We start from the raw sequence: 20,173 nt of genomic DNA on the forward strand, positions 1-20,173 counted from the left end.
AGAATTATATTTTCTTTAACTACCCGCCGTGGTTGCTGAGTGGCTATGGTGTTAGGCTGCTGAGACAAGGTCGCGGGATCATATCCCGGCCACGGCGACCGCATTTCGATGGGAGCAAAATGCGAAAACACCCATGTACTTAGATTTAGGCGCACGTTAAACAACCCCAGGTGGTAGAAATTTCCGGAGTCCTCCACTACGGCGTGCCTCATAATCATAAAGTGGTTCTGGCACGTAAAACCCCATTTTAAAAAAAAAATTAACTTTTTGCTATCTCATAACACCCAGAGGGAGCCCCATCAGACGTATATGTTACATATAAGAGGATCGAGATCTTACTGAGAAAAGTTAGAGTGCGTTTGCACACATGCACGCGATGCGGTAAACGTATGTGCAGACATCTTCAAATAACTATATTAAAAATTTGTTCTGTTTATACTTGTTCATTTGATGACAGTTGGAAAGGATGCTTTATTTTTGTTGTTGTTGCCGCGGTGCTTTAAAGCGAACCCATCCGTCTAGTCTTACGCAAGGAGAGATTTCCGGTCATTTTCTGCGATTACCAAAGTGGCACCAGTAGGCTTACAGAGGAAAGCTGTCCGTCGATTTTTATCACACCCTTCGCCGCTTGAGGTATGTATATATTTTTTTCACACGAGGAAATACGTCCGCTTCCGCGAGAGAGCGATATCGTGGGCTTCTATATCTTTCGGCTTCCTGTTGCTCTTCTGTTTGCTTCGTACTGCGCAGCCGGCTGCCTTCACGGAATGGTCATTTCCTGGTACTGAATAGAAGTTATAGCCTCGCCGTCAAGTGTACTTTTGTTGGCTCGTTTCTCAACGTGACGTCAACCAAGTGCGTTTTTAACTTCTCAGATATAGGAACGGCAGCGCTATGCGCCGCGTAAAATGAGATCTCCTGCAAAAAATTGCACACCTGTGAGGTTATGTGAAATCTGGGAGCTTGGCAATAATACTCCGAGTTCTGCGCAGAAGTACATCACGTTTTCGTTTTTATTTTGTTGTATCGACATTGAACGGGCCTAGGCGAATAGCGCATCGTTTGTGTTGATGACACGTTGCGGTGGTGGTCGTGGAATGTAGCTTTATGGCAGGTTTTACCTTGTGATCAAGGCCATCGAATTTCTCCGCCTGAGTGACTCTTGCAGTTCCGCTCGGGTATGTCACCACGCGTTCAGCGAATCATTGGTGCCTCTTATACGAAGGCTGTTGTCCACAAATTCAACAGGAGGACACATATCTAGAAACAACATTAAAGTCGGGACATCAGGGGACATGTAAGTGGAGACGACTAGAATTTATAGAAGCTCATAAAAATATATTTCTGGTATGTGTGATACTGCCATGATTATACAATTGTCCCCTGTGTTTTACTAGGTGTGTATTTCCTATGCGTCTGCCAGCAGTCGCCTAGGATGTTGACGACGGTGTTTGCAACATCTCATGTTCCAGCCAGTTCTCCTTTGTAACTAGTTGTGCAATGTAGGACCTATGCTCGGTTGAGATGATATCGTACATTCATAGGAAATTACGGCTTTGCAAAAGCATACAACTTGAAAATGTTTCCGAATGTGATTGTGTTACTACACCTATTACAAGTCTACTGTGTGTATGTAATTACATTTCCCGAAAATTCGTTTCATTTGTATCTGTTTGAACACTTCTGAGGATAGCGCCTTGGCTCAAGAGGGAGGTGCGCACATTGCACTTTATGTCTTCACTTCTCTTTTGTTAATTTTTTGTTGCTAATATTGCACTATGCATAGCCGCGCGTTCTTTTGTAATTATGTTTGCAACTTCTTCGCAAGCTAGTTGCGCAACGTTGCAGCAATACTTTACCCAAATTAGATGAAACAATGTCATGCAACTGCAAAACCATTCCTCGTAAAAGGCGGTCCTCAGCAGGAACTTCGAATTAAATTTCATTTGTATTCCAACGTGGGTTATATATATATCCTGGAATGACGTCATATTTTTAGCATAGGATAGGCTAATGGCATCGGCTATTTCTAAAAACTCGTTAGTGATGCACTCTACGTAGTACAGTGAAGAAATGTCTAGAGTGCCAGTGGTTGTGCTGCATTGTGTCACGTTCATGTTGCTTTTTGTTGTGCATTATACCCGCCGCGATGGGGCTTAGGAGTTCCAACGCTGATAAAGGTGAAGCGGATTCGATTCAAGATCGAGGATAACGTATTCCTGAGTTAATTAAATGCGAAATAATTCTACAGTGTTTTCGATGCCCGCTCATGATCTTCAACAGGTGGTCAACATTAATCAGGAGGCCTACACTGCGAGGCCTCCCGTAACCCAGGAGTTGCTTCCGGATGTTATTTTAAATAAATAAATAAATAAATAAATAAATAAATAAAAATGTTTGGTCTTTACATAAAATGTTAAATCCTTAACAAGTACCCAGATAGAAATTCAGATATTGCGATATAGATGCTAGGAAACACCAAATTCAGCGTGTTACGCGATAAGCTGCCGGAAATTGTTACATAATTGTTTCCCAAGTTGTACGCATGGAATCACACGTTTTAATTACTCGTAATAAAGTACACTTTCTATAGTTCTCTAATTTAAGTTTACTCAATAATGCTAACCGTAATTCAATTTCTTTTTATTTTAGTAACCAATTACATGTAAGCCATTAAGACGATCAAGCACCTCCTCTTTGACTCTTCCCGTTACAGTGTGGCTAGGAAAGTACTCGTGACAGAGCTCGGAAAACTGGAAGATCGCCCCTTGACGGAGGAGGAAAAATGTCCTAGAGCACAGACGGGTCTCGGCGCTCAATGGCTTAAACGTGCTGCTCAGATTCTGAAAGACCTGTGAATTGTGCGATCGACTTTGAATGCTACCGCGAGTTGCGTTGCGTTCTTGGGTGCACTTTTCTCTTGATTTTTTATTCCTGCTATGGCCTTTTATTACCTTTACCCCTTTTCCCAGCAAAGGGTAGCCAGCCGGCACTTACACAGGCCAGCCTACCTGTCTTTACTCGCTTTCTCCTCCTCCTCCTTATTGACGAAAGAAGCCGTAGCAGGCGACGCAGATTTAAGCGCTTCAAAAAGAGAAACTTTTGTTGAAATTAGTTCAAGAGTTCAAGAGTTCTTTATTTGCATAATAATAAGGTTACAAATGGGAATTATACATACATACAGAGGGAGGTCCCACAGTCAACAGACTGTACAGGGCACCTCCCATTACAAATGAGTAGGATATATAAATACAAAGCAGCTATATGAAAACACAAAAGACACCATATTAAGTTAGTCACTAGCTTACGCTGTAAAATATTGAACGACACAAAGCACTTATTAATATAACAATTAATACGTATTAATATAACGAATGGAAGTGGTCGTAATTTGGCGAGAGTGCGCTAAAATGTCCGTGGTGTGAAATTAACATTTTCCAAAATGATAAAAGCATGTAGCTTGATTACCTCCTTCTCACCCTCGGCGTCCTGCAGCTACTCGTCGATCGCCTGAACATGACCGGCTGGCAGATTTTCACATCTCTTTCCCGAAAGCGCTTTTACGCGCCAGTCATAGGCGGGAACAGCAGCAGCTCAAGTCTTCGTTGAATGTAGCCTACGCCTTATCTGGTGTAAACATAACATTACGGCCGTTAAACATACATATTTCTATCTGCAGCATGCATGACTCACGGATACGTAATTTTCAAAATGTAATAAACAAACAAACAAGATTTTCAGGGCTCGATAATATATGTAGCGGTATTCAAATTACATTACATATCTGGCCGCCTTTTTGAGGAATGTGAACATTTGCTGGCGTCGGTTACGATTCCGCGTTTCAGCCTAAATGGCCAACGAGTGAAGAGCGCTGGCAGGATGGGACTCCACCAGATGTCGTCCGACGAATTGAAATGGTCTTTCTGTGGTTTGACGGCAATGGCCGCCAATGCAGACGCTGACGCCAGAAAATCCCGGATCAACGATTTTTCCGTTTCCTTTTTTTTTTCGCTGGTCCTGTCGGGAGTGCCTTCTCCTAGCCCCAGAAACAATGATGCGTGCTGCTCTTCACAGGGGACACGAATACGAGCATCGCAGCGTTCAGTAAGCTCTATCTTGCGCGTGAGCTGTTACTACGTTACAACATTGCGTAGGCTCCCGCGTTCACATTGGGCGAGTATACGGTGCTGTTACCTGTTGCCTTCGCTAGGAAACGTAGAAATGTGTCCGATAAAGATTTGGAAAAGCAATTGTTACTGAAGATAAACTACATGTAAAAGGGCAGCAGAGGACTTACTGAAAGAGCCAGTCCAGCTCGTTCTGTGCTGTATTTGTGGAATGTGAATAAATGTTGGGAGGAAATTATAATGTAAAAGTGATCGATTACTTAGAAGAAACTGCTGAGTTAATTTCGTGTGGTAGTGATTGGTCGTACTAACAAATTAAAATTTTGAATGAAGTGCAGTAATTGGGATCGGTTATTTCACTTCTCTCAAGTGTACAAGTCTGCCATATTTTGCAAGAAACAGTCTGCGTTCTGATCACCTAATCGCGAGGTTCTGTATTTAGGTCCGTAATTAGGATGGATGACAGACAATTAAAAATGCACGCCTTACTCCGCTAATAACAGTAGCTAAAAGACAGCAGCCCTTGAAAAACAAAAGACATTAATTGAAATGCCGAAATGAAAGTTTCTACAACACGAGAGCAGGTGGCGCGTTGAATCAGTAATTGATCTGAAGACTTTGAACGAAGGCATTTACACAACGCGTCAGACAAATAACGTCACAAGCCAAGGTGACAGGTCGAATGTTTGTCCTGTCATGACACTTCGCAGGCAAGATACGGCTGTGAACGAGACGACTGTCAGTAAATAACTGAAAACATGAGAAAACTCTGGCATTTCTGGTCGTATCTTTCCGGTTATAGGCCGTGTGCCGATGATATATTTATTGTTTGTTAATACATTTCAACCGCTAATAAATGTTGCTGACTGATAGAACCTACTCTGTAAAAAATAAAGGGCCAGTAAAAATGGTTATAAAGAGTATAAACGCCTGAATAAACATTTCACGAAAAAAAGCAAAAGTACAGCAGTGCAGTTGCTAATGATACACATTACAAAAAAGGCATTAAAAAATAAATTCTGAAATATTACGTTGCAAAACCCTGATCGCAGTTTTGGCGCAGTGAGGCACTCGAAATTGACCACCGCGGGTTCTCTAACGTGCAACCACTGCGCGGTAAACACGAGTGCTTTTAGCGTTCTGCCCTCATCTAAGTGTCGCTAAAGTGGCCGGGATCAAACCTACAACCTAGATCTCAGTTGAGCAGCGCCCTAGCTACTAAGATATACCGCAGCGGGCGAGACACAAATGAATCCATGTCAAGACACAACTGTCGAAAAACACTGCCTCCTCCTTAATTCATAGCCAGATGCGAAGTTACGAACGGCAATAATCTCCTATCTACATTTTTTGCCGGAACCAGGTTTCAAGGAACATAGACATCTGCCCGCTTGCGTTTACATTGTTCATTGAGTCCCAAATGAGGCTTACACGCGTACTTGACAAAAAGTTCAGCAGAAACCAGCTCTTCCTCACCCTTGTTGAATGTGTGAAAAGGGAGGCTGTATGTCAGCTTGTTGATTACGCCTGCTTAGGTAGGTATAATCTAACTGGAGCGATGGAAGGCACAACTCGTCAGCTAAAGACCCGAAGGTGCAGAAGGCTCTTCTGGGTCACGTTCGGCTGGCGGCAGAAGCCAGCGGAGCCCTGGACTTGGGGCCCCACCCATCAAGCTCCTAATCCGCCCCCCCCCCCCTTTCCCCAATTCAATAAAGTTATTCTCGCTCTCAGCAGAAACATCTGCGCCAGAGAAGCACTTATGTTCCCTGAATTAGTTAGTCGAGCGGGAAGAATACAAACGCTCTGAGACAGTCAGTGATACGCATACGGTGGCCCTTTTGTCGGCTTGAGCTTTTTTTATTCTTTCAGCCAACGCTCATACTCTCATAATCCTCGCAATCGCTTTATTTACTCTTACTGTTGCCGTACTTCCAGTGCGAGCCAAATGAAAACCAGTCTCGACCTACTTAAGTCATCGCTGCGTCGAAAGATATCGCGTCCATCTCTGTTTCGTAAGATATACCATTTTAACCCACCTCTCTGAGACATACAGAAGTAAGGACATGTATTCGAGCTGGTTGGTAAGGCGACATCTTAAGGCAGGTAAAGTGCAAACAAAACACGGACAGCAGAAAGAATGAGGACACACAGAGTGCTACTTCCAACTATAGGGGTTTTCTTGCGTAAAAATTTAGTTGGGAGAAGCGCTCTCTTGGTCCTCAACTAGCCTTTCCCGGGCCCGTGTTTTATTTGCGCTTTAGTGCCTCAAGATGTATCCGCGACACTGTTTTCCGCCCAACAACATGCATTTCGGCACCGCAATGACCACGCGCTGAAAGTCGGCGTGCCTTGCAGCCGCACCAACTTATAAGCTCCATCTATTATCCCGATAACTGGTCCTTAATGGAACCACCTGCCCGCCTCCGCGTCGATCTATGACGTCACCCCTTTTAGGAAAGCCATCGATCATAAACATAGTGCCTACGCTCTATTGTAAATACGTTTATTTTGTTTTCTTGTTTCACGCCTCTCGGTGGTGCTTCGGCCTTGAGATAAACGAAATAACTAAATACACCGTACAGGAAGACCACGGACCAATTTTTCTTAATGTCTTGGGTAATTGACTGACAACAGGTTTCTGAGCAAAAGCGGCCGTAGTAATTGTTTTCAATCAATTAGCCAAGCGAATAAGAGGAATTGGTTCATGCTGCCCCCCTGCGGAATATGCAGTAGGCTTGTCTAACGATTATGTCCTGGCAAGAAAGAAAATGACAAAAGAAAATCTGACAACGAACACTTATGATCTGATCACAGCAATGCTCCTTGTTAGCAGCTACTAAGACGACAAAAAGTTTCGAGACGCCCATTTCTTGCGTAGTTTATTGCTCACATGGGCGCACTCTGCCAAGAGGAAATTTAACCAAATGTCTGCTTAACAAGAAAGCAACTACCTGAAGTCGGCACGTGCTGACTTCGGCACGTGCCCGAAGGTTACAACGGAGTTGCAACGCACTTTACGACCGTTCGAGGCACCGCTGTCGCTCTCTGCGTTTTTCCTACGAACAGGCTTAATTTGCATATTGCGCAGAGTAAAGAAAGATGTCAACGACTGACTTCGCCACCGACAGTATTGCACTGCGAGAAAAACCGTAAAATATGGAAGCAAACATTTGCGCAGTTTGTGCCGTGATAACGCACCTTCTACAGGCAGTCTATAACAACGCAGAAGCGTACGCAGGGGATCGTGAGAAAACGAAACCAGACATTTGTGACGTTGCCCTCGAAAGTCGGCGTCTTTTTTAGCTTTTCTTATTATGTGTTTCAGCACAGTGTTGAACAAGAGCAAAGCAGTTGTTTTTTTCTTGAGCTCTAGGATTTGGCTATCGCTGAATGTTGACCTGAAGCAGGATGGATGTCTTGGCTAGTTAGTGTAATGCATGGAGCAAGAAAGTTGCTCCTTAGGATAATGTAGCGTCTTCAATGCAGTGCGAACAGGTGTGGACTGAGGCGAGAAATCATTTTTCTTTTCATCTTAAGAGAATGGGGAAACACCCGTCAGCGAGGCTTCTATGGGCATTATCACACAAGGAATAAGGGATGTAATTACTTGCTTAGCACGAGGTCTCATGAAACATGTTATTCATGTTTATTTGTTTTCGCTGTATCGCGCTGTTATATTAAAGCGACGGCGGGTTCCGCTGGTCACTGCAGGCCATCTTATTTTGTGCCTATTGTTTATACACATACCGTTTTCGAATATAGCTTCAGGAATGGTGAGTCGGAACTCCTATTCCGTTCGTGTCGACGTTCCTAAGTCTCGCGCCGAAACGAAGGTGTTTAATTCATGTTTGCAGTGGTAGAAAACGAAAGTGCAATGTAACAGCGGGAGATGGCGAGAAGCTATGTTGAAAACATTCACTCCGGCAGCTCCTATGACTGAACGCAAGCTCGATTTGACTGCACGAAAGCGCGAGGTTGGCCAGTTCGTTGGGAAAACAGCGACGTTCCGTGTTCTAGCGCTGTTCATCTTAACAGGGACCACAGTAAGCCGTACAACGCAGGCCCTGTCAAAGCCAGGGGTTATGTTTTAGGTGTTAGTTTAGCCAAATGCTTGTACAGCTCAGTGTTTATAACCAGGGCTGTTTTCTTTTCATTTAAAGTTCATTCTTTTGCGACAGCGCGAACATATTGAGTGTGGCCGTTGCCACGTGATATCAAACTGAAAACAACTTTGTACAAGCTTTTCAAAGAAAGACGCGTTAAGCACTGACTGTTTCGCGTCTTCTCGGTATAAACTTACACTTGAGCGCCCACAGCTGTCCTCGACGGACGCCGCCGTAGACGGCGAGCAGACCGGAGACGCACTTGGAAGACAGCGCGCCGTTGCCGGCCAGTTCCTGAATGGGCATCCACAGCTTGCGCACGAACCACTCGGCCGTCCTGGTCAGCGCGCCTTCGGGGTCGCTCCACACCGCTTCGGGTTCGCCGTCCAGGTCCAACGCCCTCCTCCGCCTGCCGCTCCGTAGAGCCTCCCGCTTGTCAGAGGACCGTCCGTTCTTAGGCGAAACAAGACGAGAGTCACCGGTGTACTCCCGTAGGTCGTAGTCGGCACCACTCGCGTCCCGAAGCTCACTCGCGTGGACCGAAAGCGAAACCTGGGGTCTCGCACGTGCTCCCTGAGTGAAAGTAAGCGCGACATTACGCACCTCGGTAGTCGACAAGAGGTACTCCGCTACGTCGTTCACCGTTGCCTCTTGAAGCCACCGTTCCCTTGTTGCTGCTGTTGTGTCTTCTGCCACTCTTTGTTGCGCGCGAGTGGCAATAATCCTGTTTCGGACGTCGCCGTCTCCTGCACTTTCGGCGAGGCGCAGGACTGCCGTCGCGCACAAGCACGCGAACACGACGCGCACGGTTCCCGAAGAAGACATTTCTTTTGACAGTAGGACAACACCGAACGGCGGCAGACACGCGGTCGGCTTCAGAGAAGAAGCCGGCCGGGCAAAGCCACGCGCACAGGCAGGCAGGCAGGCACAGCGGCCCCGAATGGAGGCGATTATCACGGCGGGCACATCTCGGCAACCGGCGATGGCGGTCACCTAGAAACGTGCGTCGAGCGGGACATTTAGAAATATTGTGAGACGGGGAGCAGCAGCGGCGGCGGCGGCGGCGGCCTTTCGAGGGCCGGCTTACACTAAAGGAGCGCGTGCGTTTGCCGACCGAGGAAAAAAAAGAAAAAACGGCTCAATACGGCCAACGCGCGATCGGAGGAGGCGGGCAAGAAAAAGCGACAGCGCGAACGCCGCCGACGCTGCCGAGGGGTTGGCAGCAGCAGCGGCTGTGTAGCATTGAGTGGAGAGGGGGACGAAGCACAAGGTCGGTTCGAAACTGGACGTCCTCAAGGCCGGAAAGTTTCCTGCAGCAGCGCACCCGCCGGCGCGCGTGGCGCGACGCGTGGCGCTCGCCTTACCTCACTAGCGAGCATTGCTTGCGACAGGTGGAAAGGGGTACCGTGCTTACTCTTCCTCCTCTCCACCAGCCTCAGAGTTTAGTGCTCTCTCCGACCTCTCTCCGGTGTTCGCGGCCGTGCGCGGGTGCGATGGCCGTCGTGGCGATATGCGTGACCTGTGAGCTGCTGCTGTTTTGCGCGGTGAATGATTATGTAGGATTGGAACGGAATAACCCTAACGAATTGCGTCCCCTGGGGCAACGCATCGGTGTTATGAACTTCCTCAGTGGTTTGGCTTTAATCGAGGATGCCTAGAGGCAGTGTTGTAATTGCGTTGCTTGCCGTCGGTGCCCACTCTGCAATTATCCGCGTCTGTGAACCTAAGTGAAGGAGTTACTTATTGCTTCTGTCGGCGTGAACCCTTTTAACTAATGGATTGTGTTAGTTATTCTGCTTTCGTGAAGCTTAAGTCATCGTGCTTCCTATATACAAAGAGATGGCGCACCGAGATTATTAAAGCTGTCTCTGGGGATAACTTTGTCCACAAGCGCCCAAGCGACCGCCACACGACGTATTTTCTCCCTGGCATTCCCAAGCGAAGGAGCGTGCACATAAACGAAAAATGAATAAGAACGGCTCCATTATGGCGGCCGATATGCTTACCAAAACGCCCATCGTGTTCTTTCCTTAAAGGGACACTAAAGTGAAAAATGATTTCTTCTGCATCAGCAAACTGCCGTTCTACAACACCAAAAAACACCACCCTTTCAACGATAAAACGTTTGGTAAGCCTGAAGGAGGTAAAGAGATAAGAAGAAGGTAGGGAGGTTAACCAGAATCACGTCCGGTTGGCTACCCTACACCGGGAGAATGGGAAAGGGGGAAAACAAAGATAACAGGGAGAGAGCGGAGGGAAGGAAAGAAGGAAACTGCAGTGAGTTCGCTGACGTGTGTGGCCTTACATAAATTGCAATTAGAGTCCCAAATGGTCGCACAAGCCCGTCGTCCTTAAGAAGCACAAAAGTGCCTTCACCGCTTTTTGGGCCGACGGGCGATGGGGGCGGTGTTCCAGCAGCACCTGCACAGAAAGCGGCCGATTGTCCAGTTTTTGAAAAGCTTTGGCAAGTTCTTGTCTCTCAGGGGTGTATCGTGGACAGTGGCACAGCAGGTGGTCGATGTTTTCTTCCGTGCCACAGACCTCACATGCTCCACTGTCAGTCACTCCAATCAATGTAGAGTATGCCTTTGTGAACGCAACTCCTAACCAAAGGCGACAGAGAAGCGTAGCTTCATGTCGAGGAAGTTCGAGTGGAGGCCGGAGTTGCAGGGAGGGGTTTAGTCGATGCAGTCGTGTAAGTCGCAAGTTCGGCGAGTTCCACTCGGTAAGTGTGAGACTGCGTGCCAAGTGTCGAAGCTGCCTAGCGGCGTCTGTCCTCGAAAGCGGAATCGGAACGCTCTGCTCTTCATGCTGTGCTGTACGAGCAGCGTTATTGGCGGAATCATTGCCACTGATTCCACAATGGCCAGGTACCCATTGAAAAATGACCTCGTGACCTTTTTGTTGGACATCATGGTAAAGTTTCGCGATTTCGTATGTCAGTTGGTCATGGCATCCGTGTCGAAGAACTGACTGCGTGCACTGTAATGCCGGTTTGGAATCACAGAACACAGCCCATTTTCTAGCTCTTTCAGATTCAATGAATTACAGTGCTCGACGCAGGGCCGTTAGTTCTGCTGCCGTTGACGTCGTGACATGCGATGTCTTGAAGCGCAGTGTCATTCCTCGCGTTGGTATCACCACGGCACCACCGGAACTGCACGACGTAGTTGATCCATCGGTATAGATGTGGACGTGGTTTCTGTACTTTTCATGCAGAAGAAGTAAGCTCAGCTGTTTTAGAGCAGGGGCCGGTAGATCTGTCTTCTTCTGTAGTCCTAGAATCATTAGATGCACTTGTGGACGGCTCAAACACCACGGAGGAAACGCTGGCTTGGACGCAGGTGCGTACCCTGAAGTAAACGACGCACGATGTGCACTGACAATGCCGCTAAATGTCGAGCAGGGCCTTGCAGCAGTGAGGCTCGCCAAGTGGTGGGAAGGGGTCCTAGCATAATGCCTGAGATGCATACGCATTGTCAGGTAAGCCTGAAAAAGCGCAAGAACGAAATACGGGTGGCGACGCCTACTTAAGTTCCCGCACCTGGGGGCTGTGACGTCTTGGATTTTGATGGCATTTTCTAGGGCCTACTAATTATATATAGCGGTACAGATTGACTACATTATGTTCTAAAGGAACCAAATATGAAGCATGACAAGTTTCGGGAACCTTCATTCAGCCAACGCGGCCCAAATGCGAAAACATACTTTGGAATCCCTGACGTCACGCTGACGTGCCGGTGCTTGGGTCTTGGCACGAAATCCAAATACTGATACTTGGACCTTAATTTTGTCATCTAATAATCAAACTGTTTTTTTTTAAATGACTGTCTGCAGGGTTCTCAAACAATGCTTCATTAGTCTGAACTGATTTATTGTTTCGCTTTAGTGTCCCTTTAACCACTTGCAGAATATTTGAGATGCTTTACAACGTGGTCATTATGATGCGTAAGATAGTTGCGTCCCTGATGCACGCTGCCCAAGTAATACGCGTCCGAAATTGGTTTGATATCATGTACCGATGGAGTGCGGATTTATAAAAGTATATTGTAAACTTGGCAATATGGTCAGCACATTTGTATCAGGCTGAACTGTGTCAAGCGACAGAGAGCGAGCGAGACAGTCGTTAAGAGATGATGGAGACCATTCGCGTGGCCGAACTAAGCGCTGCATGCTACTCCATGTGACAGGAAAGTTAAATTAATTAAATGACCTGCTCATGCACAATACACATGCACACAACATGCACGAGTAACGAGTGCTCAAGCACACACGCTAAGAAGCATCCAGAGCGTCGGATTCCGGCCAGCATCCTGGAGGAGCAGTAGCGCATGTTAAGTGCAAAGCCCTAGCAGCGCTGCTTCAAGCTTCTAGAGAACTACGGGAAGCATTCAGCGAAAATAAAGGCCAATTCCAGTGTTCAGGAAATAGAATGAGTCATCTTAGTGCTGCTCCTTACTGTCTCTTTAAGGGTCAGGAAGGAGACAGCACACGAGTTAAGCCTGATTTGCAGATTACTGGGCACAGATTCTTTGCATGCTTCATACAAGATAAAGGATGGGAGGCAGTTGCACCTGCTTCTAGTCACGTCATATACTTTGCCTGTGTGCGCCTTTTGTTTTTGAACAAAAGGCGCACACGTTTCATTATTGTAACGTAACAAAAATAATTGATAGTGACGACTCGTGCTGTCTGGTTCACTGCAAGGAAGCCAGAAATAACGCGACGTTACAATGTGATGTCACATTAAATTCGAAATTCCAGCCACCTTGATGGATCAGTGGCGGGGACGTTCTGTGAACTAAGTGGTGGGTTCGCTTCATTGCCGGCCACGGCCGCCAAATTACGCTACCAACCGTTCGAATAACTCAGATCACTGAATATGTGGCAATGTGCATATATGTGGTGCTCTGCAAAAGAACCTATTTCATACCTACATAGCTTACAGTAGATGCGGGGCTGGCTAGGTACCGTGCGAAGAAAATATTTGATGCCGACTTGGAGCACTGGGCATGTGCAGCTCGGTCTGTGCTGGTCTGAAATGAACCTCTTGCATGCCAACTTGGCTCACTGGGCACGCGTCAGTGGATGTATGGCGCACATCATTGAGTGTGTTTGGTAGTTTGGCAATTAGGTGTGTGCTACTGGGAACCTCCGCTCTGCAATGAAGAAAAAGATTGTTTAAATTTCTCCCACGCTGAGCGGAATGCAACTCACGTCTCAAGGGTTACTTAAAGACGGCGACCTGGAGCTTTATAGCAGGCTGCGCCACAAATGCACTGGGTATGTGCCGTTTCTTCAATGAACGCCCTTCACGCCAACCCTGCAGTGAGCTGCGCCTTGAATGCATTGGCCAGATGCCGCTCTTAAATGGACCCCTCGCCAAGTTGCGTCACTGAGTATGAGTCGCTCGGCGTGCGCCATGCGAGGGAAAAATTTTCGGCGTTCGAAGGCACCGGCGGGCCGCGATTCTCGTCTCGGAGGCCGTGCGCGGATTTCGCGACAGTGCCACTAGATGGCGCAGCGTGTCCCCAGAAATAAACGTGACAGGGGGCCCCGGTTGCCTCATGAGGATTTTCTCAGCGCTCACGCGCGCTGGCACACCGTGCATTTCTGAGGCCACGCGTGCGCTTCGCGGCGGCGGTGCTAATTGCTGCCGAATGTTAGGGCAACGCGAAAGAGGTGTGCAGCTGCCGTACACGCCTCATACATACCTTGTTTCGGCAGTGGCGATGCGTTGCGTCACAATATTTTTCGATGCTAACGCGTTATTGTTGACAGTCATTGTGAGATAGCTTCTGCGTTCTTTTTTTTGTTCTCGCGACGCACGCTTCCCTCGTAAGCTCTCAACCTTCTCCGCGGTCACCGTCGAATGGAGCATTCTATTGTCAATGAACTCTCGTAACAGGTATTTCCCAACTGTATCCGTCTGTATCCGAGTAGGTTGGTATGACATTTTAAGGCAGCCTGCCCTAGAATGTATTTCCGATTGTTGCAAAAACATCTTTAGATGCGCATTCACCCACTCGTACAAGGGTTACGCTACACACCTGCAAAGTTGCAGCGCAAAATTTGTATTGTTAAACTCACAGCCATATGTTCAAGTTTACTTTCGCTTCTTCTCAAGGGCGTTTTTCTGGCCCTCGGAAGATCTTGGTGATTTCTCATGCCACCCTTTATATCATCGCACAAAAATAAAGCTTTCCCAGAAGTTGTCGAACACTATTGTATTCCCTGTGTATTGCTGATGGCGCATTCCGACTTAACTTCAGTTTTTATACGGCTATTATATTAGCTGTCGAGATCTATGAGGAGTTTTCCAATTAGCGCTAATTACTAAGACTTATGCCGGTTTGCCGTATTGATTTCTTGCCGAAGACAATATTCTGAAACTGCTTGTTGAATGGCAGCACTGACGAAATAAGTACGTCTAAGCAGCCTTGTATCACACGCTGCTTCTTGTGCCCACGGTACCGAAACGGCTACGTTGCCGCCGTCATTCGCTTCAAAATAGAAAACTTAGCGGTTTACAACACTTTAGGATGTAAAATACATGTGTGGAAGAAAGGAGCAATGGGGGATCCTATTTACACATTTTTTGTACGATTCAGAGAGATCAGTATGTACAGCAGGATAGGCAGCCGCGTCGTCCTCCTTAGCGGCGAGCTCGAGCTATGCCTTATTGATTGTGTGGAGCGTCCTAGCAATACTTAAATGGCCCTGTAAGAAACCTCGTTTCCAGTTCTCATGCTGTTTACTGCTCGCTAATGCCTGGCACGACGTCGCGTTGCTGTCATTGCCCAGTTCAGCCACATGCTGCAATAAGTGATCAGGAATAAACAGAATGTCATAAAGGAATCTTTAGGAGATAGTCGCCGCATGTGAAATCCTCCAGTTTTCTGTCTTCGCTGGTCAATCGCAACTTTGACACGTTATGTGTATGCAGTAAATGCTTCGAGTTGTAAGTATCTTGATGTTAATAACTGTGCACTTTAAATTCTTCATTTCCCTAATTCTCATCTCTAAGCGGTTCTGTTCTGCAAATATTAGAAATTTCCCGAGTTAGATTTTTTCTCAAATCGGAACAATAGATTTCGCTCAGCCATCTATTTCGTAAACGCAAACATCCGGATACTGATCTGCTGTACGGTAGTGCTTAGCTCAGTCTGAATGCGCACTTGCCTAAGTGGTTTAGAAGGCACATTGATCTGGCATCCCAAGTATTCGGTAGTCTCAGGTTTTTGCACTCACAAACCGCAGGCTGCCGTACGTGGCGAAGCCCAGCATCGAACTGTTGACGAGGTCGCCTTAGCTCAAAATAGCATTTTTTTGTGATAATATCTGTCAGTTCAGCTGAGCTTGGATCGAAGCCTGTAGCGAACCTTTCCCAGGTACGTGCGGACATTAAGCGCAGGCATAAAATCAGTCATTAATCAGATGGTCCCATTCTTTTCTCTCATTGCACTTCATTGGCATTCTGGTTGCGTGTCATGCTAGCGTTAAGCTTGCTGTAGTCTTGTGGTGCTCAGGAGGCTGCCGTGAATCATGGCAGTCTGCCTAGGGCATTGTTACCCTTGCATGGAAAGGCCATTAGCGGGCTAGATCTGCTAGGTCGGTCGTTGTTTGGCAAGTGCTCGAACCTAGACCGAGGCTGAATGTCAGAAGCAATGCTATTAGAAGCCAGGAAGTTTTCTCCCGATGCACAAGTGAGAAAGAAAGATCCTTATAGAAATGCAGAGTTCTTGTGTAGCTAAGTGCCTGCTAGCTACTCTGCATATAAAGAAAGGGATGAGTGTCAGAAGGGCCCTAGGACTTTATATATTTCGGCTATGAGGTCTGCCTGGTCACCGCATATACCGTATTCATATTAAAAGGACTATAAAAAAGGAGAATATATTAGGATGGTATTAGTCCCTCTTAACGTGAGAGGAGGCTTGGCAAGCCAGAAAAGATGAAAAGTCAAATACCAGACATACAGGCTTCCGGTATCTGACATACAGACGTCAGGTACCAGTGACCCAAGTTGCCCTGACGATTGGTTTCGAACCCGGCTCCGTTATCACCGCGTGTCGATGCTCTCACCATTAGACTATGGACTACCCAATGACATAGGTAGGCAGGGAAATTGTGACAGACAGGCAGACAGACAGACAGTGTTAGGGTTGGCGCCTGGCACCACGTGGCGACAGGAATTTCGCCCGACCTTCTCCCAGGATTCGTAGAAATGAGGGTTGACTTCTCCTGCGATGGTTAACGTCAGGCACCTTGTGCACAAAGGGCCTTCTACCAGGATTCGTCGAAATGAGGGTTCACTTCTCCTTTCCTTGCTCGGTAATGCAGGAGGAGGGGCCCTCTCTCTGTGGCTGTCACGTGACGTCGACGGAAGCAAGATCCCGCCCACACTTGTAGAGAGCCTATTTAAGGGGCTCCGAAATGTACTTTTAGATACTTCATGCTTTTCTTATTTTCTTTCAACTAGCTTTTGTTTGAACCGCACCGATGGCACCGGCTGTTGGAATCTCAGCGCTGCCACCAGCTGTCGGAACCTCAGTGCTGACACCCGTTGTTGCAACCGGACCGTTGGCGCCCGTTGTTGCAAATGGGTCGCAAGCCCCAAGGGTAGCGTTGGCCTGGCGGCCTGGGGCACACTGGAAGCATCCGAAGGTCCCAGCAAAGCATGAGGCGACTGCTAAGAGAACAACTTGTTTATTCTAGCATCGCAAAGAGCGGGCGGTCAGGTCGACCGAAGTAGAGAGACGGGAGAGCACGTTACTCAAGAGAAGAAATCGGAGCCTCTCTCCTGGCGTCCGGGGGCAGCTGCTCTTATACTCTTGGCGTCGCGGGCAAGAAGGAAGGTCATGGGACGACACCACGTGACAGCGGTGACGGACGGACTGAGAGACACGTTGGGACAAGGAGGTGACGCATCAGCCGGGCCGGCGCCGGTCAGACCTCCTCGCTTCACACTGGGGGAGCTCCTCTCCCCGGCTGCCGCGCTTTGACAAGCGTGGGCACACACACACACACGCACACACAAAGACACGTGGCACTGAACATGCCGGGACGCGCTCGGCGGGGATGCGTCGCGGCCGCTCCGAACGGGCCAAAATGTCCGCCGCTTTGAACGAAGCCCCGGCGTCCGTTGAATCCGCGCCGTCTACAGCGCGCGTCATAGGCGAAACGTAACAGACCGCCCCGCCGGGGGAAGGAGATCCCGATGGTCAGGGGACTGCATCCGCTGTCCGGAGGGATGTCGCTCGATGATGCTCATAACCGAAGTCGGTCGTCCCTCGGCGTTTCTTGAGCGCAGCGCACCGAGAAGGCCTCGTTCTCACGTTCAGGTTCACACAGGACACTGCAATGTGACTTCGGGAGAGTTCTCATTTTTCTCTCGTTCCCAGCAAGCGTTAGAACTACGCCGAAACTCAGCCGCTCAGTCAGCAAGCACGGCACAACCCTCACTAAGCCATGCCAGGCTCTTTCCCCTTTTATACTACTGCATAGCTCCTTACAGTAGTCTAGCAGCACTCAGAACGCGTCCACAAATCGGAAAATTGCACTAGAAAGCACATCATCACTTTGAAACACTATACAAAAGCAATATGTTAAAAATCCTGCCTCAGGAAGAAAAACATCAATAACAAACAATTTTTAGGCTGATTCCCACGTTAGGGGCTTCGACTTAAGCCATCGGCGTTACCGTTGAGACTCCCCTTTTTGTAACGCACCTCAAAGGAATATTGTTGCAAAGCGAGGCTCCAGCGCAGGAGGCGGCCATTTTTGGGAGAGATGGTCTGCAGCCATTGGAGAGGGCAGTGATCCGTCGCAATGATAAACCTCGAGCCGGCTAGGTAGCATGACAATTTCTGAACGGCCCACACGAGACACGCACACTCTTTCTCGGTGGCGCTGTACGCCTGCTCACGACTGGTCAGCTTACGACTAGCATACAGGACGGGGTGTTCTACTTCTCCATTTTCCCGTTGGCACAGTACAACGCCCATGCCTCGCTCACTAGCATCGCACTGAACAACGAACCCTTTTGTGTAGTCGGGCGATCGTAGCACAGGCTGGCTTGTTAGGGCGCTCTTCAGGGCGCTAAAAGCTCTTTCCTTTGTCTCGTCCCAGACGACTGTTTGCGGCTCTGTCTTTCTTAGAGCATCCGTCAGGGGAGCCGCGATATCAGAGTACCTGGGGATGTACCTCTGATAGTAGCCGGCGACACCTAAGAACGACCGAATATCGGTCTTCGTGCGCGGTTGCGGAAAGTCTCGCACAGCGGCCACCTTTATTTCACACGGGCGGCGACGACCCCGACCAATCACGTGACCAAGGTAGACAACCTCGGCCTGTGCTAACTGGCACTTGGGAGCCTTGACTGTCAAGCCCGCTTCGCGCAGGCGGGTTAGCACTGCCCGCAAGTGTGCCATATGCTCAGACCAGGATGCGGAGAATATCGCTACGTCGTCTAAATACGGTAAAGCGAATTCTTGCTGTCCCCGCAACACTTTATCCATGAGGCTTGAAAAACAGTATGGCGCGTTCTTCAAACCAAAACTCAACACTTTAGGACGGAATGTTCCCATTGGTGAAATGAACGCCGCATACCTACTAGCCTCTTCTGTAAGTGGAACCTGCCAATAACCCCTGACAAGATCTAGGGTGGAAATAAACTGAGCGCTACTAACTTTCTCAAGGCGCTCCTCGATGTTAGGGATCGGATAAATTTGATCTTTAGTTATGGAATTTAGCCTGCGGTAGTCGACACAAGGACGAGGTTCCTTGCCCGGTACCTCAACTAAAATCAAAGGGGAGGTATAATCACTCTCACCCGCCTCAATAACACCGAGCTGTAGCATCTTCTTTACCTCAGCCTCCATAATATCGTGCTGGCGGGGTGACACTCGGTACGGCTAGGATCGTACTGGCTCTGGGGAGGTAAGTTCTATATCATGGGTAAGGACAGAAGTCCTACCAGGCCTCTCAGAGAACTGACCTTGAAACTCTTGTAAGAGCTGGCGCAGTTCGGTTTTCTGCTCAGGCGACAGCGGTGCTTTACTGATTAAGTCACTAATGACTTGATCGGTGTCTTCCCTGTTCGTCACTGAGCCTAGTCCCGGAAGCTCGACCGGAAGTTCTTCGGGAGCGTTTACCATCATACACACTACTGCTTCCCTTTGCTTATAGGGTTTGAGCAGATTACAGTGGTAAACTTGCTGTGCTTTCCGTTTTCCTGGCAGACTCACCACGTAGTTAACGTCCGACAGTTTTTGAACAATTCGTGCTGGGCCCTCCCACTGCACGTCGAGCTTGTTCTTTAGCGATGTGCGCAATATCATGACCTCATCGCCCACCTCAAAACGACGGGCCCTGGCTGTCCGATCATAATAAACTTTGGCCCTCTGCTGGGCCTTTGCCATTGCTTCACCTGACAACTCCTGTGCCCTTCTTAAGCGTTCGAGGAGCTTAAGCACGTACTCCACCACGACTGGGTCGTCACCCCTGCCTTCCCACGATTCTCGAAGCATGCGAAGCGGAGACCGCAGCGAGCGACCGTATACCAGCTCAGCTGGCGAAAACCCCGTAGCCGCATGCGGCGCAGTCCGTAATGCAAACATCACCCCAGGCAGACACAGCTCCCAGTCAGTTTGATGTTCAAAACACAATGCTCTCAACACGCGCTTCATGACGGAGTGGAGCTTCTCAACGGAATTCGACTGGGGGTGGTACACTGAGCTGTGTAACAGCTTTACCCCGCACCTTTCGAGAAAGGCTGTCGTCAAAGCGCTAGTAAACACTGTGCCCTGATCTGATTGGATTTCCGCAGGAAAACCAACTCGCGCAAATATGGACAGTAGTGCATTGACTATCTCAACTGAGCTGAGTTCTTTAAGCGGCACTGCTTCAGGGAACTTTGTCGCTGGGCAGATCACAGTCAAAATG

The 20,173-nt window shown here is 48.2% G+C and overlaps 1 protein-coding gene across 1 annotated transcript in view; it reads right to left on the reverse strand.

Moving 5' to 3' along the window:
• LOC135900945 (nose resistant to fluoxetine protein 6-like) overlaps positions 1 to 9,464 on the reverse strand; it is a 95,890-nt gene extending 86,426 nt beyond the window's left edge. The window contains exon 1 of the mRNA XM_065430572.1: positions 8,428 to 9,464. Within this exon, the coding sequence (XP_065286644.1) occupies positions 8,428 to 9,055 (628 nt within the window). The 5' untranslated portion in view covers positions 9,056 to 9,464. The remainder of the gene's footprint in view (positions 1 to 8,427) is intronic.
• Positions 9,465 to 20,173: the final 10,709 nt, after the last annotated feature.

Source organism: Dermacentor albipictus, chromosome 2 (genome assembly GCF_038994185.2).
Source record: "Dermacentor albipictus isolate Rhodes 1998 colony chromosome 2, USDA_Dalb.pri_finalv2, whole genome shotgun sequence".
NCBI classification, from domain to species: domain Eukaryota; kingdom Metazoa; phylum Arthropoda; class Arachnida; order Ixodida; family Ixodidae; genus Dermacentor; species Dermacentor albipictus.